Source organism: Dendrobates tinctorius, unplaced genomic scaffold (assembly GCF_039654945.1).
Source record: "Dendrobates tinctorius isolate UK_male_01 unplaced genomic scaffold, ASM3965494v1 ptg000074l, whole genome shotgun sequence".
NCBI classification, from domain to species: domain Eukaryota; kingdom Metazoa; phylum Chordata; class Amphibia; order Anura; family Dendrobatidae; genus Dendrobates; species Dendrobates tinctorius.
Genome location: NW_027361742.1, coordinates 3,699,822 through 3,720,854, shown reverse-complemented (window position 1 = coordinate 3,720,854; position 21,033 = coordinate 3,699,822). Strand labels below are relative to the sequence as shown.

General features: G+C 47.4%; 1 protein-coding gene across 3 annotated transcripts in view; it reads left to right on the top strand.

The window, feature by feature from the left end:
• CFH (complement factor H) overlaps positions 1-21,033 on the top strand; it is a 712,377-nt gene that overhangs the window by 678,266 nt on the left and 13,078 nt on the right. For all 3 annotated transcript variants that reach the window (XM_073582879.1, XM_073582878.1, XM_073582877.1), the window contains one exon: positions 12,451-12,630. In XM_073582879.1, the coding sequence (XP_073438980.1) occupies positions 12,451-12,630 (180 nt within the window). The remainder of the gene's footprint in view (positions 1-12,450; positions 12,631-21,033) is intronic.

Here is a 21,033-nt window from a genome sequence, read left to right as displayed (position 1 = left end):
TTATCTGTATTTGCCAATTTGCTTTTTGTCCCTTATTGGATTGGCCTCTTTTTTGCTCTGTCTCAGAATATTTCAGAGTGCTGATATAGTGGGAGAAGTCTAGTGACTTCAGGGTTAATTTTGTTATCAGAAGTGTTGGACATTATTTTTGTAGGGTTTTTTGCAGATCGCAGACAGTGTCTTTCCTTTCCTCTCCTTTCTAGTTAGTTTGGGCCCCATCGTTTGCTCAGCCTATTTTCCTACCTGTGTTTGTGTTTTCATCTTGTTTCACCATCAATACATGTGTGGGAGCTGTCTATTCCTTTGGGGTCTGCTCTGGGGCAGTTACTTTTCCCTTTTCTTGCTTTAGGCTTATTTAGTCCTCCGGCCATGACGAGGCGTCTAGGTTCATCATAGGCACACTCCACGGCTGCTGCTAGTTGTGTGACTCTATAAGTCTTTTCCACTGACTCCAGTCAGCATATCACACGGCTTTCCATACCGTCAGCCCTCCTGGCTCAGCGTTGCCCTTAGCAACCGACTTTGTAGTCCTTTTCCGTTGCCCCTAGCAGAAAGGCTACAATATTGCCCTTTGCAATTCTCCACCAAATGTGAGGTAGCACTGTCATTTAAGTAGGGGTTTCTCCCTAGGCAGCAAACAAATCACATCCGGCACAGGTTTTCCAACAAAACATAGCAGTCCATGTGGTTTATTATGCAGCGTAAACCATCAAAGCAAGAGAAAGTTCATTTCACCAGCATAGCGTCCATTACAGAGTTTCCCTCTGTTAGCAATGTCCAGCATACACAGGCTCTTCAGCCTCATCATTATCTCACCAATGTCTGGGTTTTCTCATGGCTGTTGCTCCACGCTGCAGACATCCACTCTCTCCTCTGGGACTCTCAGATGCTGGCAGTCATTACACTACAGGCTGTTAGCCAAGAGACAACTCTCCCCATGGGACCTTCCACTCTGTACCAACCAGGTCCCTGCAATCACCCCTTGTGACTCACCCCGGCAACATTACATCGTTCATAGCCACGCCCACTGGGTCACATGACTCTGACCTCATCACAGGTCCTTCAGGCATTTTCACACTCTTTACAACTGTGCTTTAAACACACCCCCTGGGTGGGTTTGTAGGTAACCAGGCCCCCCCAACTCTCTAGTTACCTGGAGACTTCTCCCTCACATATTAACGCAGCACCTCAGCAATGTCCTTGCTGATCACACATACATAAGTCTCCATCTCAAAGCCACCCACTTTGAGATACATAACGGCCACTCAACACTCTGCCATTCATCCCTTCTCCTGGGACCTCCACACAGCACCCCCTAGCGGACACAGTGGTTATTACACCACAGTGCATATGACTTGGCAGCAGGGCAGGCCTGTCAATGCATAAAGAAAGAGTACAGGAGTGCAAAATGCATTAATGTGAAGTGGATTTTCCTGTGCCCATCCAATATGTGGGTTCAAAGGCGTATTGGGGTGTGTATGACTTGGCAGCAGAGCAGGCCTGTCAATCCATAAAGAAAGAGTATGGGGGTACAAAATGCATTAATGTGAAGTGGATTTTCCTGAGCCCATCCAGTATGTGGGTTCAAAAGCGTATTAGGGTGCATATGACTTGGCAGCAGGGCAGGCCTGTCAATGCATAAAGAAAGAGTACAGGTGTGCAAAATGCATTAATGTGAAGTGAATTTTCCTGGGCCCATCCAATATGTGGGTTCAAAGGTGTATTGGGGTGTCTATGACTTGGCAGCAGGGCAGGCCTTGCTGTCAATGCATAAGGAAAGAGTACGGAGTACAAAATGCATAATGTGAAGTGGATTTTCCTGGGCCCATACAGTATGTGGGTTCAAAGGCGTATTGGGGTGGATATGACTTGGCAGCAGGGCAGGCCTGTCAATGCATAAAGAAAGAGTACGGGAGTACAAAATGCATAATGTGAAGTGGATTTTCTTGGGCCCATCCAGTATGTAGGTTCAAAGGCTTATTGGGGTGCATATGACTTGGTAGCAGGGCAGGGTTGCCTTGACGTGGCGGGATGGCTTGTACATTATTTTGATCAAAATTATGTTTATTAAATACCCTTATTATTATTATTACCTTTATGCATTATTTGGAGTTTATTTTTTAATTTTTTTATTTTAGAATATTTGTGTTTTTTGTTTTCGTTTTTCTCTGTGTAATGGTCATGTGTTAATATGCACTTACATCGTGCATACACATTAACTCACTTTCTCAATTCAGACTCCAGTTTTTTATTTGAACTCTAAAGCAGCAGAGAATATGGCACCATGAATCTGAACCCCCACAGCAGTATCATCACCGAAACAGGAGAGCTCCAAACCCCTAGCTGGTCTGCATAGAATAACTCTATTACAATCAGCTGATGGGTCATGTGACTATTTAAATGGAGGTGGGAGTGGTTACCAACCAACATCAGCTGACCAATCTAAAAGAACAGCCAGCAAGAGACAGACATTAACTCTTGCTATACCAAAAGGAAAACACAACATTTAAATTTCAGAAGAGCCAGATCTGCCACAAGTCCAATAAAACACTATTACACCATTACCATTACAACACCATTTTATTTTTAGGGACCACATCACATTTGAAGTCACTTTGAGGGGTCTATATGATAGAAAATACCCAAAAGTGACACCTGTCCTCATGTCCCAATGTGGACTTATTTGTACAGATAGTGAGTAAGGAGCTCCTTGAGATCCCGCGTTATGTGTATAGGGACAATTTAACTAGAGAGGAACGTGTGCGTCTGCGCGTCCTTCAGGGCCTAACGGATAAGGTATTTAAACCGGCGGACAAGGGGGGCAATGTGGTAGTATGGCCTAAGGTTCTCTATGAAAAGGAGGCCTTTCGTCAACTGGATAATAAGGTCTGCTACAAAAAGCTCACATTTAACCCATTGTCCGCCTACTCTGCACAGTTCCTTACCATCATCAATAGAGCTAAGGATGCGGGCACCATATCCAAAGAATTGGCAACTGCTCTTATTGTACCTGAGCCAACAATTTCGACTTTCTATCTATTGCCGAAGGTCCATAAGGATGTGCAGACGCCCCCTGGCCGCCCCATTATATCGGGCAGTGGTAATTTTGTAGAGCACGTGAATCGATGGATAGACTCCAAGTTGCAGCCGTTAGTTGAGGGGTTGCTATTGTTTTTGAAAGACACCGGGGAGTTGTTGAGGCGGGTAGACGGCCTGGATGTGGAAGACGATATGATGTTGGTGACTGGGGACATCGAGTCCCTATACACCAGCATCAGGCATGAAGATGGCCTTCGTGCAACAGCATTTTTTCTTATTATGTCTAACTTGCAGGGGGACATCAGAGAATTGATTATTGAGTTATTAAAATTTACTTTGACTCATAATTTTTTCATTTTTAAGGGGTCTTTCTTCCTGCAGCTCCAGGGAACAGCTATAGGGGCAGCTTTCCCCCTGCTTATGCTAACCTGTTCCTGGGGCTGTGATAGAGAGACCTCTCCCTGTCGGATCGGTTGCCGTCGATGTGCCGTGTCATCTCTTGGACATGGTACATCGAAGATATACTTCTGATCTGGCAGGGATCTAGTGATGATCTCCAGGCTTTCATGACATCCTTGAATAAGAATAGGTTAAACATTTTTATTACCTATAAATATGATCATGAGAGCATCGAATTCTTGGATGTGATACTAAAAAAGAATAGTAGGGGTGAACTACAGACCGATATATTTCGTAAGCCTATGTCCACCAATACGTTACTTCATGCGACCTCCTCCTATCCAGGTCATATGGTCCAGTCTGTCCCCACTGGACAATTTCTATGTCTGCATAGATTGTGTTCCACCGACAACGATTTCTACAGACAAGCCGAAGATTTAAAAAAGAGGCTATCCGAACGTGGCTATAGTAATCGTAGGATTAAGAAGGCATTTAATAGGGCCAAATACTCATTGCGAAATGCACTACTTTACAGGTCCAAGCCCAAAAGGGAATCTGAGCATATAAGGTTTGTGACCAATTATCATTCACACTTTTCCCTCATGAGGAAGATTCTTGATAAATCGTGGTATATACTAAGGCCTGATCCGGTAATTGTCAGGTTCCTTCCTTAGAGGGCTGCCATTGCTGCCAGAAGATAAAAGAACTTGAGGGACCAATTGGTCCGTAGTCATTATAATGGTTTACCAGTGGCTACATTTCTTGATCAGGTGGCAGAACGCTGTGGTAGTTCTTCATGTGGCCGCTGCGTTGCCTGCCCGAATATTGACCGTATAGGGACTTTTATGAATCAAGATGGTTCTAGGGAGTATAAAATCAAGAAATACATTACCTGTACGAGTAAGAGCGTGATTTACTATGCTGTATGCCCATGTGGTATGATTTACGTGGGCATGACAACTAGGCAGCTGAAAATACGTGTTAGAGAACACGTTTTGGGCATTGAGGCAGCAGCGACCACCGAAGATGTATCATCCTTGAAAACTATTCCCCGTCATTTTAGACGGTTTCATGGATGCGATGGTAGCCTTCTCAGGGTTAGGGGCATAGATATGTTAGACATAGGCATTCATGGTGGTGGCATTTCTAGAAGATTGGCCCAACTTGAGTCCAGATGGATATGGACACTGGGTACAGTTCAACCATCTGGACTCAATGAGAGTATTAGTTATGCCCCATTCCTATAAGTAAGTTACACTGTTCTGTTGTTTGGGAGACACCTGTGTGTGGTGTTGTTTCCCCATATTTTAACTATGTTTTTAATTTTCCTTAGTGTTGTCTTATATATGGATCATTAGACGAATATGGGTATATATTATGACCATCAACCTGATTTCCATCTATTCTCGATATCTTGGAGTCCAAGAAGATATACCTATTCTCATGGCTTAATTTACTCCTTATGTATCTCTGTAATTGTGAATATAGATAAATATATGTGGAGGGTGTGGGTCGCCCACGCTTGCCCAGGGCAGCGGGGTTACTCGGTACTGGGCCGGTGTCAAGGCGGGAATGTGTCACAGCAGCGGTAACCCGGTCCATGGCCCTGGGTGCCCAATATCAATGGCGGCGATGTTAATGGTGTTAGAGTTTATTAGAATAGTTCGTGACGCCACCCGTGGTGTTTGGCAAGTAAGATGTTGAGCCAATGCTGCACGCAGATCCGCTGGGACTGATGGTGTGGTGCAGCCAAGATGGTGTAGCTCCCCACAGGTGGAGCTGTAGTCCCAGGGCAGTGTAGCTGCAATGGATGGGGAGAGGCGCCGGATGGTATAGATGTTGTTACCCAGGTGTAGCAGTGCTGGAATAACTGGAGGACACCAGAGTATGCGGTTCCAAAGCTTTACTCACTGTTTGCAGTTCACACAACTGCCTGCCTCCGTACTGTGTGTTCTCCAGGTCAGGGCTCCAGCCAACCTCCAGGCAGGATAGGATTCTCCCTTCCACACTCCGCCAACATGTACCTTACTGAACGACTCCTCCAATGCGCCTTCAGGTGCGAAGCACTCCAGTACTTAGTTACCCTGGAATGCCTCTCTCTAGGTGTTCCTAGTCTTTACTTGTATGACAGACAGCTGTAGCCTGCTTCGGGGACTCCTCACTGCGTCCTGGCTCTCTATTCAGTTGCTGTTGTGTCCCAAGTTTATGATGGGAGCAAGGCATTAGCGGCTCACTACTCCTTCGGTGTCTGTTGCCGGACATAAAGATCCAATCAACCTCGGGGACCGGGCCCCGGCCTTTGCGCTCTCTGGACTGGAAGGGTTCTCTTTCTTTCTTCAACCAGCTTCTCACCATCCTTCTATTCTCCTTCGTTCCGATCTGTTCTATCTCTCTCATGGAGTCTGTAGTCTCCATTCTACGTCTCTTTCTCCTTCTCTTCCTTCCCTAGGGAGCTTGATACACTAAGACCAGTCCTCAGCCTCTCCTGACTGACTGCCTTCCTCCGCCTTGAGCTCCTCTCAGGCTGACCTGCTGTCAGCCTGCTCTCTCTCTCTTACCCTTGTCTGACTGCCTTGAAATCCTACACCTTCCCTCTCTTTTGTATCATCTCACTCCACCCACCTCCCAGCACATCTCGTGTTACGAAGCAGGGTTCCACGAGGGGTGCTCTGCTAACCCCCCAGCCTGAAGCTGTTAGGTGGCCCCACTGAACTATCCTGTGTGTGGAATGCAGGTGTGGAGTGTGGTCAGGAGTTCCCACTTTACCTGAATGGTGGGGCACTACAACTTAGGAGAAGGTGCAGTACCTCTGTGGCGACTGAAGCCTCAGGGGTGCCACATACCGCACCATTAAGCACAGCACGTCCGCGGGCTACAAGACAACAAAAGGTACAATACAGGAACACACAAAAATTTTAAATGCTGTTTAACAATACTTATCTAATCTTCCTAATGTAGGAGGCATATTTCTTAAACATTACAAACAGGCTAACTTCCTATCTTAGTATCAAAAATTTACTTAAGTGCAATTCTTAATTCAAAGTGCTATACTCAGCACATTTTCTTTATTACATTTTCTATCAATTATTCTCTTTTTCTTTCTCTCTTTCTACTGGACGCAAGACACTGACCATCTGTACTTGGCCTGTCACCTGTCACTTTCAATTCTTCAGTCTTTTTTCAATTCTCACATTCTATCTCAAAACTTTTCTAATTCTCTGTATCAAGCATTCTATGAAAGACATTTACTTTTCATAAGACACAATATTATCAAATACTTTTTCATAAAACATTCAAAATTCTTGTAAGGTGCTGAACACTGCATTTCTTGCAGTGTCCCTTGAGGTAGACATCATTCTTCGAAAAGTGTCCATTCAAAAACATCATCTTCGCAAAGAGTCTTTATATGTAAAACCAAGAGAGAGCACCCAAAGGGGTGCAAACTATTTACAAGAAAGTTTTGGATCACACAGCATTCATGATCTCCACAGTTCCATTTGTAGAAAAACACTGCCCATCAAAAGCAGGCAACAAAAGTGCTACCATAAAAACATGAGAACAAACAAGGCACAACTGGTGCAAACAAAACCCTCCTGGGTAACAAGATTTAGTAAATTATTTTTCTTCTACTGGTGATCCCCTCCTGGGGTTCTGGAAGCTGAACTGGAATTGCTCTCAGAGGTGGTATCTTCGTGATTCTGACTTCTTGTTAAAGTGTCTTGAAGCTGTGGCAAATGGAACCCATGATGTATCTCAATGCCCATCAACTGTTCTTCCTCAATAGGTGGTTCCACTGGCCTGGTACGAGGTCTAGCTCCTTGGGCCTCTACATCTTGGCGGCGCTGACAAGCAACTACCTGGGGACTGGGCAGCAAAGGAATCCCAAAATCACCGTCCCAAAACGTTCCAGATCCCCTTCTGGTCTGTAGATGTCGAATCGGGCGCGCCTGTTCCAACTGTACCCCCAACAGCAGGGTCCTCCTCCTCATCAACCCATTAGGATGGCCGGGATAAATACCTGGGAGTTCCCGGCGGTGCGGGCTCTGCTCCGGTGCAGGCGTGGTGGTAGCGGGTGCTGCCCCATGAGATGTCAGGGATGGCAGCGGAGCTAATAGCAGCTCCAGTTCCACGGAGGTGGCTGGCGGGACCTGCGCAGCTGCGCCAGGTCCGGGCAGGAGCTCCTCTTCAGCTCCCTGGGCTGTGTACAACTCCTCCGGTATCAGCGGCAAAGAAGGGACAGAGTACGCTGCTGGTGGCATAGCAGCAGCTCCAAGCTCCGTGGGGTCTGCCAGGAAAAGATCCGGTGCAGCAGCGGCGGGTACCAGTGTCGTGGGTATCGCAGGTGTAGGCCCCTCCTGGGCGCGCTGCCGTTTCAGTCTCCCCAAGGCCTCCTGCCTCAGCCGCAGCCGGGTGGTCAGCGTGACTATTTCTTCTTCCAAATGCCGACAGTTCATCTCGCGGATCGGGTTGGAGCCATCAGCCATGGCGCCGGGGGTTTGCACTTCCCCGTGCTCCGCAGGCCTCCTTCCCTCACTCTCCAAAATGGCGTTCTGCCGTTCTTCCTCTTGCTCCGCCCTTCTGCTCGCCACTGGCTTTCTTTGGCCCTCCTTCCGGGGGCGGCGTCTTCTTCCAGCGCCTCCATACCAAGCCAGTATACGAACCCCTCGGGGGTGAGCCATGCATCTGTCACATAGTAATTCAGGCAGGGAAGGCCCAAGACTCTTCGCGGTCTTTTCTTAGGACCTCCCATCTCTTTATGCCCTTATTCTCCATGACAGCAGCCATTTCTAATGTCCATTTTACAGTCTATTAAATTTGGTCTTCTGCACATTTTCAAAAGTTGTAAATCCAAGGCACACGGAACCCGATGGCATCGGGTCTCATCATCCTGTTCATGAAGCCAAAATTGGGTTGCCCACACTGAGCCAGGGCAGCGGGGTTACTTGGTACCGGGCCGGTGTCAAGGCGGGAATGTGTCACAGCAGCGGTGACCCAGTCTGTGGTCCTGGGCGCCCAAGATCAATGGCGGCGATGTTAATGGTGTTATAGTTTATTAGAATAGTTTGTGACGCCACCCGTGGTGTTTGGCAAGTAAGATGTTGAGCCAACGCTGCACACAGATCCGCTGGGACTGATGGTGTGGTTCAGCCAAGATGGTGTTGCTCCCCACAGGTGGAGCTGTAGTCCCAGGGCAGTGTAGGTGCAATGGATGGGGAGAGGCGCCGGATGGTATAGATGTTGTTACCCAGGTGTAGCAGTGCTGGAATAACTGGAGGACACCAGAGTATGCGGTTCCAAAGCTTTACTCATTGTTTGCAGTTCACACAACTGCCTGCCTCCGTACTGTGTTCTCCAGGTCAGGGCTCCAGCCAACCTCCAGGCATAATAGGATTCTCCCTTCCACACTCCGCCAACATGTACCTTACTGAACGACTCCTCCAATGCGCCTTCAGGTGCGAAGCACTCCAGTACTTTGTTACCCTGGAATGCCTCTCTCTAGGTGTTTCTAGTCTTTACTTGTATGACAGACAGCTGTAGCCTGCTTCGGGGACTCCTCACTGCGTCCCGGCTCTCTATTCAGTTGCTGTTGTGTCCCAAGTCTATGGTGGGAGCAAGGCGTTAGCGGCTCACCACTACTCCGGTGTCTGCTGCCGGACATAAAGATCCAATCAACCTCGGGAACCGGGCCCCGGCCTTTGCGCTCTCTGGACTGGAAGGGTTCTCTATCTTTCTTCAACCAGCTTCCCACCGTCCTTCTATTCTCCTTCATTCCGATCTGTTCTATCTCTCTCATGGAGTCTGTAGTCTCCAGTCTACGTCTCTTTCTCCTTCTCTTCCTTCCCTAGGGAGCTCGTTCCACTAAGACCAGTCCTCAGCCTCTCCTGTCTGACTGCCTTCCTCCGCCTTGAGCTCCTCTCAGGCTGACCTGCTGTCAGCCTGCTCTCTCTCTCACCCTCGTCTGACTGCCTTGAAATCCTACACCTTCCCTCTCTTTTGTATCATCTCACTCCACCCGCCTCCCAGCACATCTCGTGTTACGAAGCAGGATTCCACGAGGGGTGCTCTGCTAACCCCCAACCTGAAGCTGTTAGGAGGCCCCACTGAACTATCCTGTGTGTGGAATGCAGGTGTGGAGCGTGGTCAGGAGTTCCCACCTTACCTGGATGGTGGGGCACTACACCTTAGGAGAAGGTGCAGTACCTCTGTGGTGACTGAAGCCTCAGGGGCGCCACATGTGCAATATCTAATATATACACTCACTGGCCACTTTATTAGGTACACCTGTCCAACTGTGTGTTAAGACTTAATTTCTAATCAGCCAATCACATGGCGGCAACTCAGTGCATTTAGGCATGTAGACATGGTCAAGACAATCTCCTGCAGTTCAAACCGAGCATCAGTATGGGGAAGAAAGGTGATTTGAGTGCCTTTGAACGTGGCAAGATTGTTGGTGCCTGAAGGGCTGGTCTGAGTATTTCAGAAACTGCTGATCTACTGGGATTTTCACGCACAACCATCTCTAGGGTTTACAGAGAATGGTCCGAAAAAGAAAAAAAATCCAGTGAGCGGCAGTTCTGTGGCCGGAAATGCCTTGTTGATGCCAGAGGTCAGAGGAGAATGGGCATACTGGTTCGAGCTGATAGAAAGGCAACAGTGACTCAAATTGCCACCCGTTATAACCAAGGTAGGCAGAAGAGCATCTCTGAACGCACAGTGCGTCGAACTTTGAGGCAGATGGGCTACAGCAGCAGAAGACCACACTGGGTACCACTCCTCTCAGCTAAGAACAGGCATCTGATGGCTACTTTCAGCAGGATAATGCGCCATGTCATAAAGCTCGAATCATCTCAGATTGGTTTATTGAACATGACAATGAGTTCACTGTACTCAAATGGCCTCCTCAGTCACCAGATCTCAATCCAATAGAGCATCTTTGGGATGTGGTGGAACGGGAGATTCGCATCAGGGATGTGCAGCCGACAAATCTGCGCCAACTGTGTGATGCCATCATGTCAATATGGTCCAAAATCTCTGAGGAATGCTTCCAGCACCTTGTTGAATCTCTGCCACGAAGAATTGAGGCAGTTCTGAAGGCAAAAGGGGGTCCAACCCGTTACTAGCATGGTGTACCTAATAAAGTGGCCAGTGAGTGTATGTCTTTGAGCCTAAGAAGACTGCATTTGCTTATTATTGTTTAAATTATTCTTTATATATCTTTGCATCTATCCTCTTGGTATTTGTTATCCTCATTCCTCTTGGTATTTGTTATAATCTATGTGATTATTGTTATGCTGTAATGTCTATTGTCTGTACAAATCCCCTCTGAAATGAAAAGTGCCGCGGAATATGTTGGCGCTATAGAAATAAAATTTATTATTTTTATTATTATTATTATCCTCTGGAATTCCATGCCTCAACACGTCCGATTATCCACCACCCCCGGATCCTTCAAACGGAACCTGAAAACCCATCTTTTCAGGAAAGCTTATGGGTCGACTGCCAGGGCCGTGGGGTACTCGGTACCAGGCCGGTATCTCAGAGGGAAGTGTCACAGTAGCGGTGACCCGGTCCGTGGCCCTGGGCGTCCATGTGAAAGGGGATGGTGTTAAGCGTGGCTGATTAAAGTTTATAAGTGGATGATTCGTGACGCCACCTGTGGTTTCTGGTCAATTTGTCCAGCGCTGCAGGGTTGCTTCTCTGGGACAGATGGTGTGGTGCAGCAATGATGTTGTAGCCCTCCACAGGTAGGGCTGTAGTCCCAGGGCAGTGTAAATGGGGAGATAGTGAGGAGAGCGTAACGGTGCAGTGTTAAGCACAGAGATGTAGTAGTGCTGAGTGGGTTAATGCAGGAATAAGCGGAGGACACCAGGGCATGTAGTTCCAAAGCTTTACTCACAATCTGTTGTGCATACAGGTGCCCACCTCGGTGCTGTGTCCTCCAGGTCAGGGGCCCAGCCAACCTCCAGGCAAGATGAAGTACTCCGTTCCAACACTCCGCCAACATATGCCTTCTCTGAACGTCTCCTTTCTAGCGCTTGTAATGAAGTACTTGTGGTTGTGTGTTAAACCCAAGTTCCTCCTTTAAGATGTTCCTTTGAACTCTACTTGTATGGCAGACAGCTGTAGCCTGCTTCGGGGACTCCTTACTACCAAGTCCCGGCTCACTCACGTTGCTATTGTGCCCCCAAGTCTTGTGTGGGAATAAAGTGGTGACAACTTCTATTCCTCTGGTGTCTGCTGCAGGACCATTAGTATCCATACAACCTCGGGGACTGGACCCCGGCCATGCGCTTAGAACTTGAGGAAGGGGTCCACTCTGACCCTAGTCCTTAGTTCTCTTCTCCTTACGTTCCGTACAAATCTTTCTTCCTTATGGAGAATCAGGCTTTCTATATCTCATTCCAGTGCCAGCAGCTCCAGGTCACAGGAGACTGCTGCAGCACCTCCCTCCATCCATCCCACTCGGGATCTTCTCTCACAGACTAACCTAGTCCTAATCATCTCCGGCTCACTTGTGCAACTTAGCTCCACCCACCTCCCAGCACTCTTCGTGTTCCAAACAGGGAGCCACCAATGGTGCTTTGCTACACTATGTTGTGTGGGATGCAGGTGTTGGAGTGTGGTCAGGTGTCTCCACCTTACCTGGATGGTGGGGCACCACACCTCAGGAGGAGGTGCAGCACCTCTGTGGCGACTGAACCCTCAGGGGCGCCACACTTACAGCCTGCAATAACCATTCTGCCGCCTCACCACCACCCGAGCTGCGTCCTCAAGACCACCAGAGCTGCTGCACCCCAGACCTTCTGTCTCTTCTCCACTGTCCCATAGAATGTAAGTCTGCAAGGACAGGGTCCTGTCCCCTCTGTACCAGTCTGTCATTGTAAATTTGTTTACTATTAATGATATCTATAACTTTGTATGTAACCCCCTTCTCATGTACAGCACCATGGAATTAATGGCGCTATATAAATAAATAATAATAATAATAATTTACACTATTATCTTTTTCAGGTTTTTGTGTATTACAGCAGGCGGCAATGATTGACAATAATATTCATTACAATGTAAGCACAGTACTGGACAATGGACAAATAATCAAATTTCAATGTAATGGAGAAATGACTCCAGAAAAGGGTCTGGAGGCGACATGCAGATCGGGAAATATACAATACCCAAAATGCACTGCTGCACGTAAGTCTCTATGTATGCTCTGTACATGCATGTAGTTATTACAGACTGTCTATAACTAGCTCTGCGCTAACAGCATAAAGCCATAAGAAAACAAATCCCAAGAAGTACTATAAACCCCAGACCAGTATTAGTAGATGCAGGAATTATCAGTGAATTATAAAATCATATCTGTTTCTTTATCAGTATAATACATAATCTAAAGGAAATAACCAGTATGGTTTCATAATGTGTTGGATATTCGGACAGAACTGGTCTGTAGAAAAAAGACATCGACGACACATCCAAAAATAACACATTGATCTAATGCCGCCATGCAAAAATTTTCAAAACTAAACATGAGGTTCTTAGTTTAACATTCTAATCAGATTCAATAAAGCCCACTTCCACCTCTCAGTGGGTCCCTAACTTTGTTGGCATTTCTGACATCAAATAAAGTTACTGAAACTTGACATCTGACCTACTGGGATTTTTCCATGCAGTAGCTCCTCAAGAATACACTTTGATGCTGGGAAAAGAGAAGGAAGGCTGCACTAGCTAGCAGATTATGTATAAAGTGTTATACATTCAGCAGGTGCTGGACTGCCCATCTGACAATTCAGAGAAAAATCATAAGAGTCAAAGCCTGTAGTGGAATTCAGCTTTGCCTTGAGGGGAAGAAAGCCACTTTCTATAGTACCTATGTCCTCATTATGCTGAAAACTATTGAAAATTGTGTCAGAGCAGAGAAAGTTTGACTTTCAGACTTGCCACTCACTTTCATATGCTACCAGCTGTTTTAAAGAGGACTGGGACTTCTCACTGGATTATTTTAATCTAAACTGGTTACCTCCTCCAACTGTTGTTGCTCCACAGATTGTGGAACAGTTTTTTATTTTTTTCTGTGCTCCTTCTTTCTAAAGTTATTAGGCTCACTGGTAAGGTTGATTCTCAAAGCATCAGGTCTGAGTGGGCATACAAACCCAGGGCGCTGATGCAGTAAGCATTAAGGCACGTGGGCAGTAAGTCCACATTTCCTAGTTAAAATTGTTTGGGCTTAATACTGTGTTGCAGTCATGACTCGGGAGGCCCCATTTGCTAATCAAAATTGTTAGGGCTTATAGTGCTGTTGAGGCACACTGAAAAAATAAACACTAGATGTACTAAGGTTGTGAAACAGTTGGTTAAAAGTAGAGTTGAGCGAAACGGGTCGAAAAAATTGAAAAGTCGCGGACTTTCGCCAAAGTCAGGTTTCGTGAAACGAAACCCGACCTTAGCGTGAGGTCGGCCACGAGGTCGGCGACTTTAGCGCCAAAGTCGCGTTTCAAAAGATGCTTGAGCGCCCTTTTTGCAGCCAATCAGGAAGAACGGACACTGTGGGCAACGTGATGACATAGGCAGCGGTCACCACCATCTTGGAGAAGGGCATGCAAATTATTGGCTTGCTTTGTGGGGCGTCACAGGGGGTATAAAAGGGCGGGGACGCCGACCACCATGTTACTCATGCTGATCTCAGAATAGGGAGAGCTGCTGCTGATTCTGTAGGGAGAGCGTTAGGCAGGGAAGAAGATACCAAAAATTGATTCTGCTGCTAGCGATTTTGCCTGTACAGCACACCAGTCACTGTGAAGTGCAAGGGGAGGCTATATTTTGGTGCATCAGCTCTGTTGGTTATTAGGCTGCCTTTTAAGGCTACCTGGTAGCTGTATTGCTGTGTGCCCATTGCTGAGTAAACTGCTTTTTTCAAAGCAATCCAGATTTTATTGTTTTGTCCTTGTGAGTTACTGAGTGTTCATTTTTCACATACCGTACAGCGGTGTATGCTCCTCTCTCAGTACCGTGTAACGGCTGTTATCACGGTCACAGTGAAGCTATCTGTGTGTGACTCTGTAAGGATAAGTCGAGGAGTTGTTCCGTTCTTACAGAATTCCACCTTATAGTTTTGTCTGGTTTTCAAACAGTTTAGTATATTTGCTGATTGATTACATTCAAAACTATAGAGAGACAGCGTGTGTCAGTCCGTATACTAAAACACGGAGCTTGACAATTTTACATACACTGGACAGCGGTGTACGTGCACGCTCCTCTCTCAGTACCGTGTAACAGCTGTTATCACGGCCAAATTGAAGCTATCTACATGTGTGACTCTGTATGGATAAGTCGAGGAAGTTGTTCCGTTCTTACAGACCTCCACCTTATAGTTTTGTCTGCTTTTCAAACAGTTTAGTATATTTGCTGTTTGATTACATTCAAAACTATAGAGAGACAGCGTGTGTCAGTCCATATACTAAAACACGGAGCTTGACAATTTTACATACACTGGACAGCGGTGTACGTGCACTCTCCTCTCTCAGTACCATGTAACTGCTGTTATCACGGCCACAGTGAAGCTATCTGTGTGTGACTCTGTAAGGATAAGTCGAGGAGTTGTTCCGTTCTTACAGACCTACACTGTAGGGAGATTCCAGTTCTGCCCAATTCTATATACGCCTTGTAGTTTGTCATACACTAGGCAATTTCTGCCGGTCACATTGCGGTGTTAAATATACAGGGCCTGACTGAATCCCACAGTGTCCTGAAGTGTAGAGACATTCCAATCCTCCACAGTCCTCTATACACCTTTCTAACAGCATAGAGAATCTGCCTGTCATATTGCGGTGTTAAATAAACACGGCCTGACTGAATCCCACAGTGTCCTGAAGTGTAGAGACATTCCAATTCTCTACAGTCCTCTATACACCCTTCTAACAGCATAGAGAATCTGCCTGTCATATTGCGGTGTTAAATAAACAGGGCCTGACTGAATCCCACAGTGTCCTGAAGTGTAGAGACATTCCAATTCTCCACAGTCCTCTATATACCCTTCTAACAGCATCGAGAATCTGCCTGTTATATTGCTGTGTTAAATAAACAGGGCCTGACTGAATCCCACAGTGTCCTGAAGTGTAGAGACATTCCAATTCTCCACAGTCCCCTATACACCCTTCTAACAGCATAGAGAATCTGCCTGTCATATTGCGGTGTTAAATAAACAGGGCCTGACTGAATCCCACAGTGTCCTGAAGTGTAGAGACATTCCAATTCTCCACAGTCCTCTATACACCCTTCTAACAGCATAGAGAATCTGCCTGTCATATTGCGGTGTTAAATAAACAGGGCCTGACTGAATCCCACAGTGTCCTGAAGTGTAGAGACATTCCAATTCTCCCCAGTACTATATACACCTTGTACCTTGTTTTACAGTACCAGAGAGTTGGTGTAAATATGGGTACATTTTTCCAAAACATGAGGAAGTGTGGCGGAAGAGTCCATGGAAGTGGGCGGGGGTTGGCAGCTGGTAATGATGGCGTTGGTGGTGGATCTGCTGGTAGTGGCAAAAGCAAAATAGCACCTAATACTGGAGGTGTTGAGGCTGCATCATCGTCTGGCTCCACAAGGCCTCAAAGGCTCCCTTTTCTGGGAGTAGGTAAACCGCTTCTAAAGCCGGAGCTTCAAGAACAAGTTTTTGCTTACATTGCTGACTCAGCCTCCAGCTCTATCGCCTCCTCTTCTGAAGTTTTAAAAAATAAAAGCACTGAGTCGTCATTGGAGGCTCATGGTCATGAACCACACCTTTCCTTGTGTCCTTCACCCCTACCAAAATTGAAGGATGCGGTAGGCCACACTACAGATTACTCCATTGAGCTGTTTTCACATACCATGCCTGGGTTATCAAGTCAAATCATGAATTACCCAGGCCAAGATGAATCTGACATGGAGTGCACTGATGCACAGCCACTGCTAGATTTATCTGCTGGTACATCCACTCAGAGCACTACATTGACCTCGCTGTGTACTGAGCCAGAATCTGACCCTGATGAAACTCAGTTGCCCCCTCCCGCATACTATACCACCATACACGGTGACAGAGGAAGGTGCACATGACTTTTAAGAGGAGGTGATGGATGACCCAGTTGTTGACCCAGATTGGCATCCATTGGGGGTAGAGTGTGCTGCTGCCAATAGCTCAGAAGAGGAGGAGGAGCATCCGCAGCGGGCATCAACATCGCAACAGTTGTTATCTGGCAGGCCCGGAGCAGTCCAAAAACGGGTTACAAAACCCAAAAAATTGCAGGACAGCTTGGCCAGACGGTCAAAAAAGCACAGCGTGCAAGGCCTCAAACTGTCTTCCCTAGTAGGAAGAGTGCAGTGTGGCACTTATTTGAACAAAATCCTAATGATCAGGCAAAGGTAATCTGTAAGAAGTGTGCAAAGACCTTTAGCCGAGGGAAAAATCTGAGAAATTTTAATACCAGTTGCATGCTAAGACATTTAACCACCATGCACTTGCAAGCGTGGATGGACTACCAAACCTCACGTACCACATGTGCTACTGCTCCCAAAGAAGGTAGTCAGCAACGCAGCATTGTTTCCCCCAATGTAAGTCCACCGGTTAGCACACCACCAGCAGCAAATGATGAGTTGTCGTCGCAAGGGCAAATCATTCAGGGAATCACAGTTATTGCAACGAAAGACTGAATCTAGGCCATCAGAAAGAACACCAACTCCATCACCATCATCAACCCTCTCTCAGTCCACCATGTCCACCGCTACTTCCACCATATCCAGCTCTCAAGTCCAGCTCACCCTACCAGAGACTATGAGTAGGACAAAAAAGTACTCATCCTCTCATCCGCGTACACTGGGTTTGAACACGCACATTGCCAAACTAATCCTGTTAGAAATGATGCCCTATCGGTTGGTTGAAAGCGCCGCTTTCCGCGAACTAATGGCCTATGCAGTTCCACGCTATGAACTACCCAGTCGCCACTTCTTTTCTCGCAAAGCCATCCCAGCCCTCCACCTTCATGTGAAAGACCGCATTGTCCATGCACTCAAGCTGTCAGTGAGTGGAAAGGTGCACCTCACAACTGATGCATGGTCCAGTAGGCATGGCCAGGGCCGTTACATGTCCGTCACTGCGCACTGGGTTAATGTGGTGGATGCAGGGTCCACAGGGGACAGCGGTGGTGGCACAGTGCTGCCTAGCCCACGGTATAGGAAACAGTTGGCTGTAGGAGTTCGACCCTCCTCCTCCTCTAGAAGCGAAAGCTGGTCCACAGAGCGCAGTCGCACGAGCACTGCATCCGATCGATCAGCTAGTGGAAAGCGTCAGCAGGCTGTGTTGCAGATGATGTTTGGGCGACAGACACACCGCAGAGGTACTGGCAGACTACTTTCAGCGACAAACTGAGTCATGGCTGGGCAGTCTACATCTTGAGGCATGTAAATCAAGAGCCGCGGAGACACCATCACATGTTTCTCAATGCAAGCAATGACTAGCCAGATCTTTCACCGGGAAGGAACAACCACGGGAAGGGCAGTCTCCAATAAAGGAAACCACCTATGCCAAAACATGGTATCCATCCACAGACAGCTGTTTCGGGGTTTTGACCTGCTCCTTAAGATTCGAAGACTGTGCTTGCACATCCGCCGTTCGCTGGTACACTCCAGTCGTATGCAGAAGCTGCAGCGATTGCTCCACCTTCCCAAGCACCGCCTAATTATCAACGTTGCAACAAGGTGGAACTCCACCCTGCACATGGTTGAGCGGCTGTGCGAACAAAGGCAGGCTGTAATGCATTTGTGGGAGGATACACGGGCAGGCACTTTGAGGGCAGACATGGAGTTGACAGGTGTGCAGTGGTCGAAGCTGAAAGCCCTGCACAGGTATGGCCATTGTCGCAGGGCACATGAAAGAGTTGGTAGATGGTGTGCAGTGCAGGATGTAGCAGAGCCGTGTGCCAGGCGCAGGAGAAAGAGGGCAGACACAGTTGTGCAGTTCCTTTACCTGTACTTGGTAAGTGCCGTCCAGGACCCAGAGTACAGATGGATAAGGAGTTGGTTAGCCTGGAAGCCAATTTGGAATTCTCTCTCTGCAGATAGGTAGTGTGGCCTCCGTTCTAGCGCTTATCTGAGGTACTCGCAGTGCTGAGTTCATTGAAGTTCCCCCTGTTGACTCTCTCTTGGAACTTTCTCGTATGGCAGGCAGCCATAGCCTTTTCCTTCTGGCTCTCACACGTCGCTGCTGGGGCCTCCGAGCCTTAGTTGGGTACAGAGCATTTACAGCTGCTACTTCCTCCTGTTTCTGCTGCAGGAACGTCAGTGTCCCCACAAACTCGGAGACCAGAATCCGGGCCATGCGCTCAAGCTAGGAGTGAGCCTTAACTCTGCTCATCCTCCAGCTCCCCTTCTCACGTCCACACACTTCCCCTTCCCTTCACAGACTGCCCTAATTTACCTCCTCCCAACCACAGACAGCAGCTCCTCAGCAGTCAGGTTCAGAGGTCTCCTTGCTGGCCTGGAGTGGGAAATGTGTTGTGTGTTGGTTTAACTGCTAGGGAGATCCTTCATTGCTCCCAAGCATGACATCACACTCCCTAGGAGGAAGGTAATGCTACTGTGGCGACCGTACTCCTGGGGGCTCCACAAGTGCACTGAGGCCCAGCCACTGCTAGATGATTCTGCTGGTACATTGACCCAGACCACTACATTCCCCTCGCACTCTACACAGCCTGAATGTGACCCAGATGAAACTCAGGTTACCCTTCCCATATACTGTACCACCTTACACGGTGACAAAAAGGAAGGTGCAGCTGAAAGTGCAGGTTCATCCCACCCGCCGTCAGACACACCGCTGTACTATGAGGGGTCCTGTGCCAGTGCCGTCGCCAACGAGTGGGCCCCCCCTGCTTGCTCTGGATCACAGCATTTGCAAAGTTGAAATACTTACCTCTCTTCACCACCGCCATGACGTCTTCCGCGTTTACTGATGACAGTGATATTCTGATCAGAGAGCGCAATGACATCACGTCTGTACACCCAGACTAGTATAGGGATTCCCTAGCGAGGAGACTTATTTGAGGAGACTTATTTAATTGTTTTCAATGTTGGGACAGCAATTTTTGGGGAGCACTATACCCTGGAGAATGATATATGGGGCCCACCATACACTGGAGCATTCCAAAGGTGGACATCAGACACTGGAGCAGCATTTACAGGGACCATTATACACTAGAGCATTAGAAATGGGGCCCATTATATATAGAGCATTATTTGGGCCCATAGGACAGTGCAGTTTCATCCATGGGGACCAACATATACTGTAGCATTATGTGGAGCTCATCATATACTGTTTCAAACATTATATGGGACCAATGATTCTGTATGGTGAAATATATGGGCCTCATTACTCTGTATAGCGCACTATGCGGTGGCCATAATACTGTATGGAGTAAGATACTGTCCATTTTTGGAGCTATTGGAGAATTTAAAATGGATATCAGTCATGAAATGTAAAAAGTGAAGTATTTTTCATTGTACTATACCGCTATTTCTCTGCCATAGCATCGGAGCATCATGAGTTGTGGTATGTGTTAAAGGGGTGCTCTTTGGCCCAGGGCACATGAAAACCTGAAGCCAGCCCTACCCCCCCACAAATTTAGCCAAATAACCCCCATTTTTCAGTGCATAACTAGTATTATGAAGTAAATTAAGGTTGAAAAGCTTCAGTAATAAGATGTGATGTTTTTGGCATTCAAAAGGGCACTGTAGGTGTGTTTCCTGGCCTCCATTCCCTGCCGACTTTGCTTCCCCATTGACTTGCATTGGGTTTCGTGTTTCAGTCGGCCTTCGACTTTTCACAAAAATCGGCCGATTTCGTTCGACCCGACTTTTGCGAAAGTCGGGTTTCATGAAACCCGACTCGACCCAAAAAAAGGCAAAGTCGCTCAACTCTAGTTAAAAGAGTGGAAGGGTGCGTACAACTTGAGCTAAAAAAGCGAGGTTGTGGTGGAAGGGAGAATAAGGTTGGTGCTCAAATTGTGTACTTGGGTTAGGTGTTAATGGATCGCCCGTCAGGGCAGTGGGGTACTCGGTACCGGGCCGGTGTCTCAGAGGGATGTGTCACGGTGACGGTGACCCGGTCCGTGGCCCTGGGCATCCATGCAAAAGGGGTAAAACGTGGCTGAAAAAAGTTTATAAGTGGATGATACGTGACGCCACCTGTGGTGCTCGGCAATGAAGGGGTTAAGCCGACACTGCAGGCAGATCCTCTGGGATGGATGGTATAAGGCAGCAAGATGTAATAACTCCCCACAAGTAGAGCTGTGGTCCCAGGGCAGTGGCAATAGGTGTTGAGGTAGAGGGTGTAGTGTCAGGCACAGAGATGTAGCAGTGCTGGAGGGGTTGCAGGAAGAAGGCAATGACACAACGAGGTGCAGTTTCTTTTACCTTTGTAAGTGCAGTCCAGGATCCAGATTACAGATGGAACAGGAGTTGGCCAGCCTGAAAGCAACTTAGGAATCTCTCTATGCAGATGGGTTGTGTAGCCTCCTTTCTAGCACTTATCTGAGGTACTTGCAGTACTGAGTTACACTGAAGTTCCCC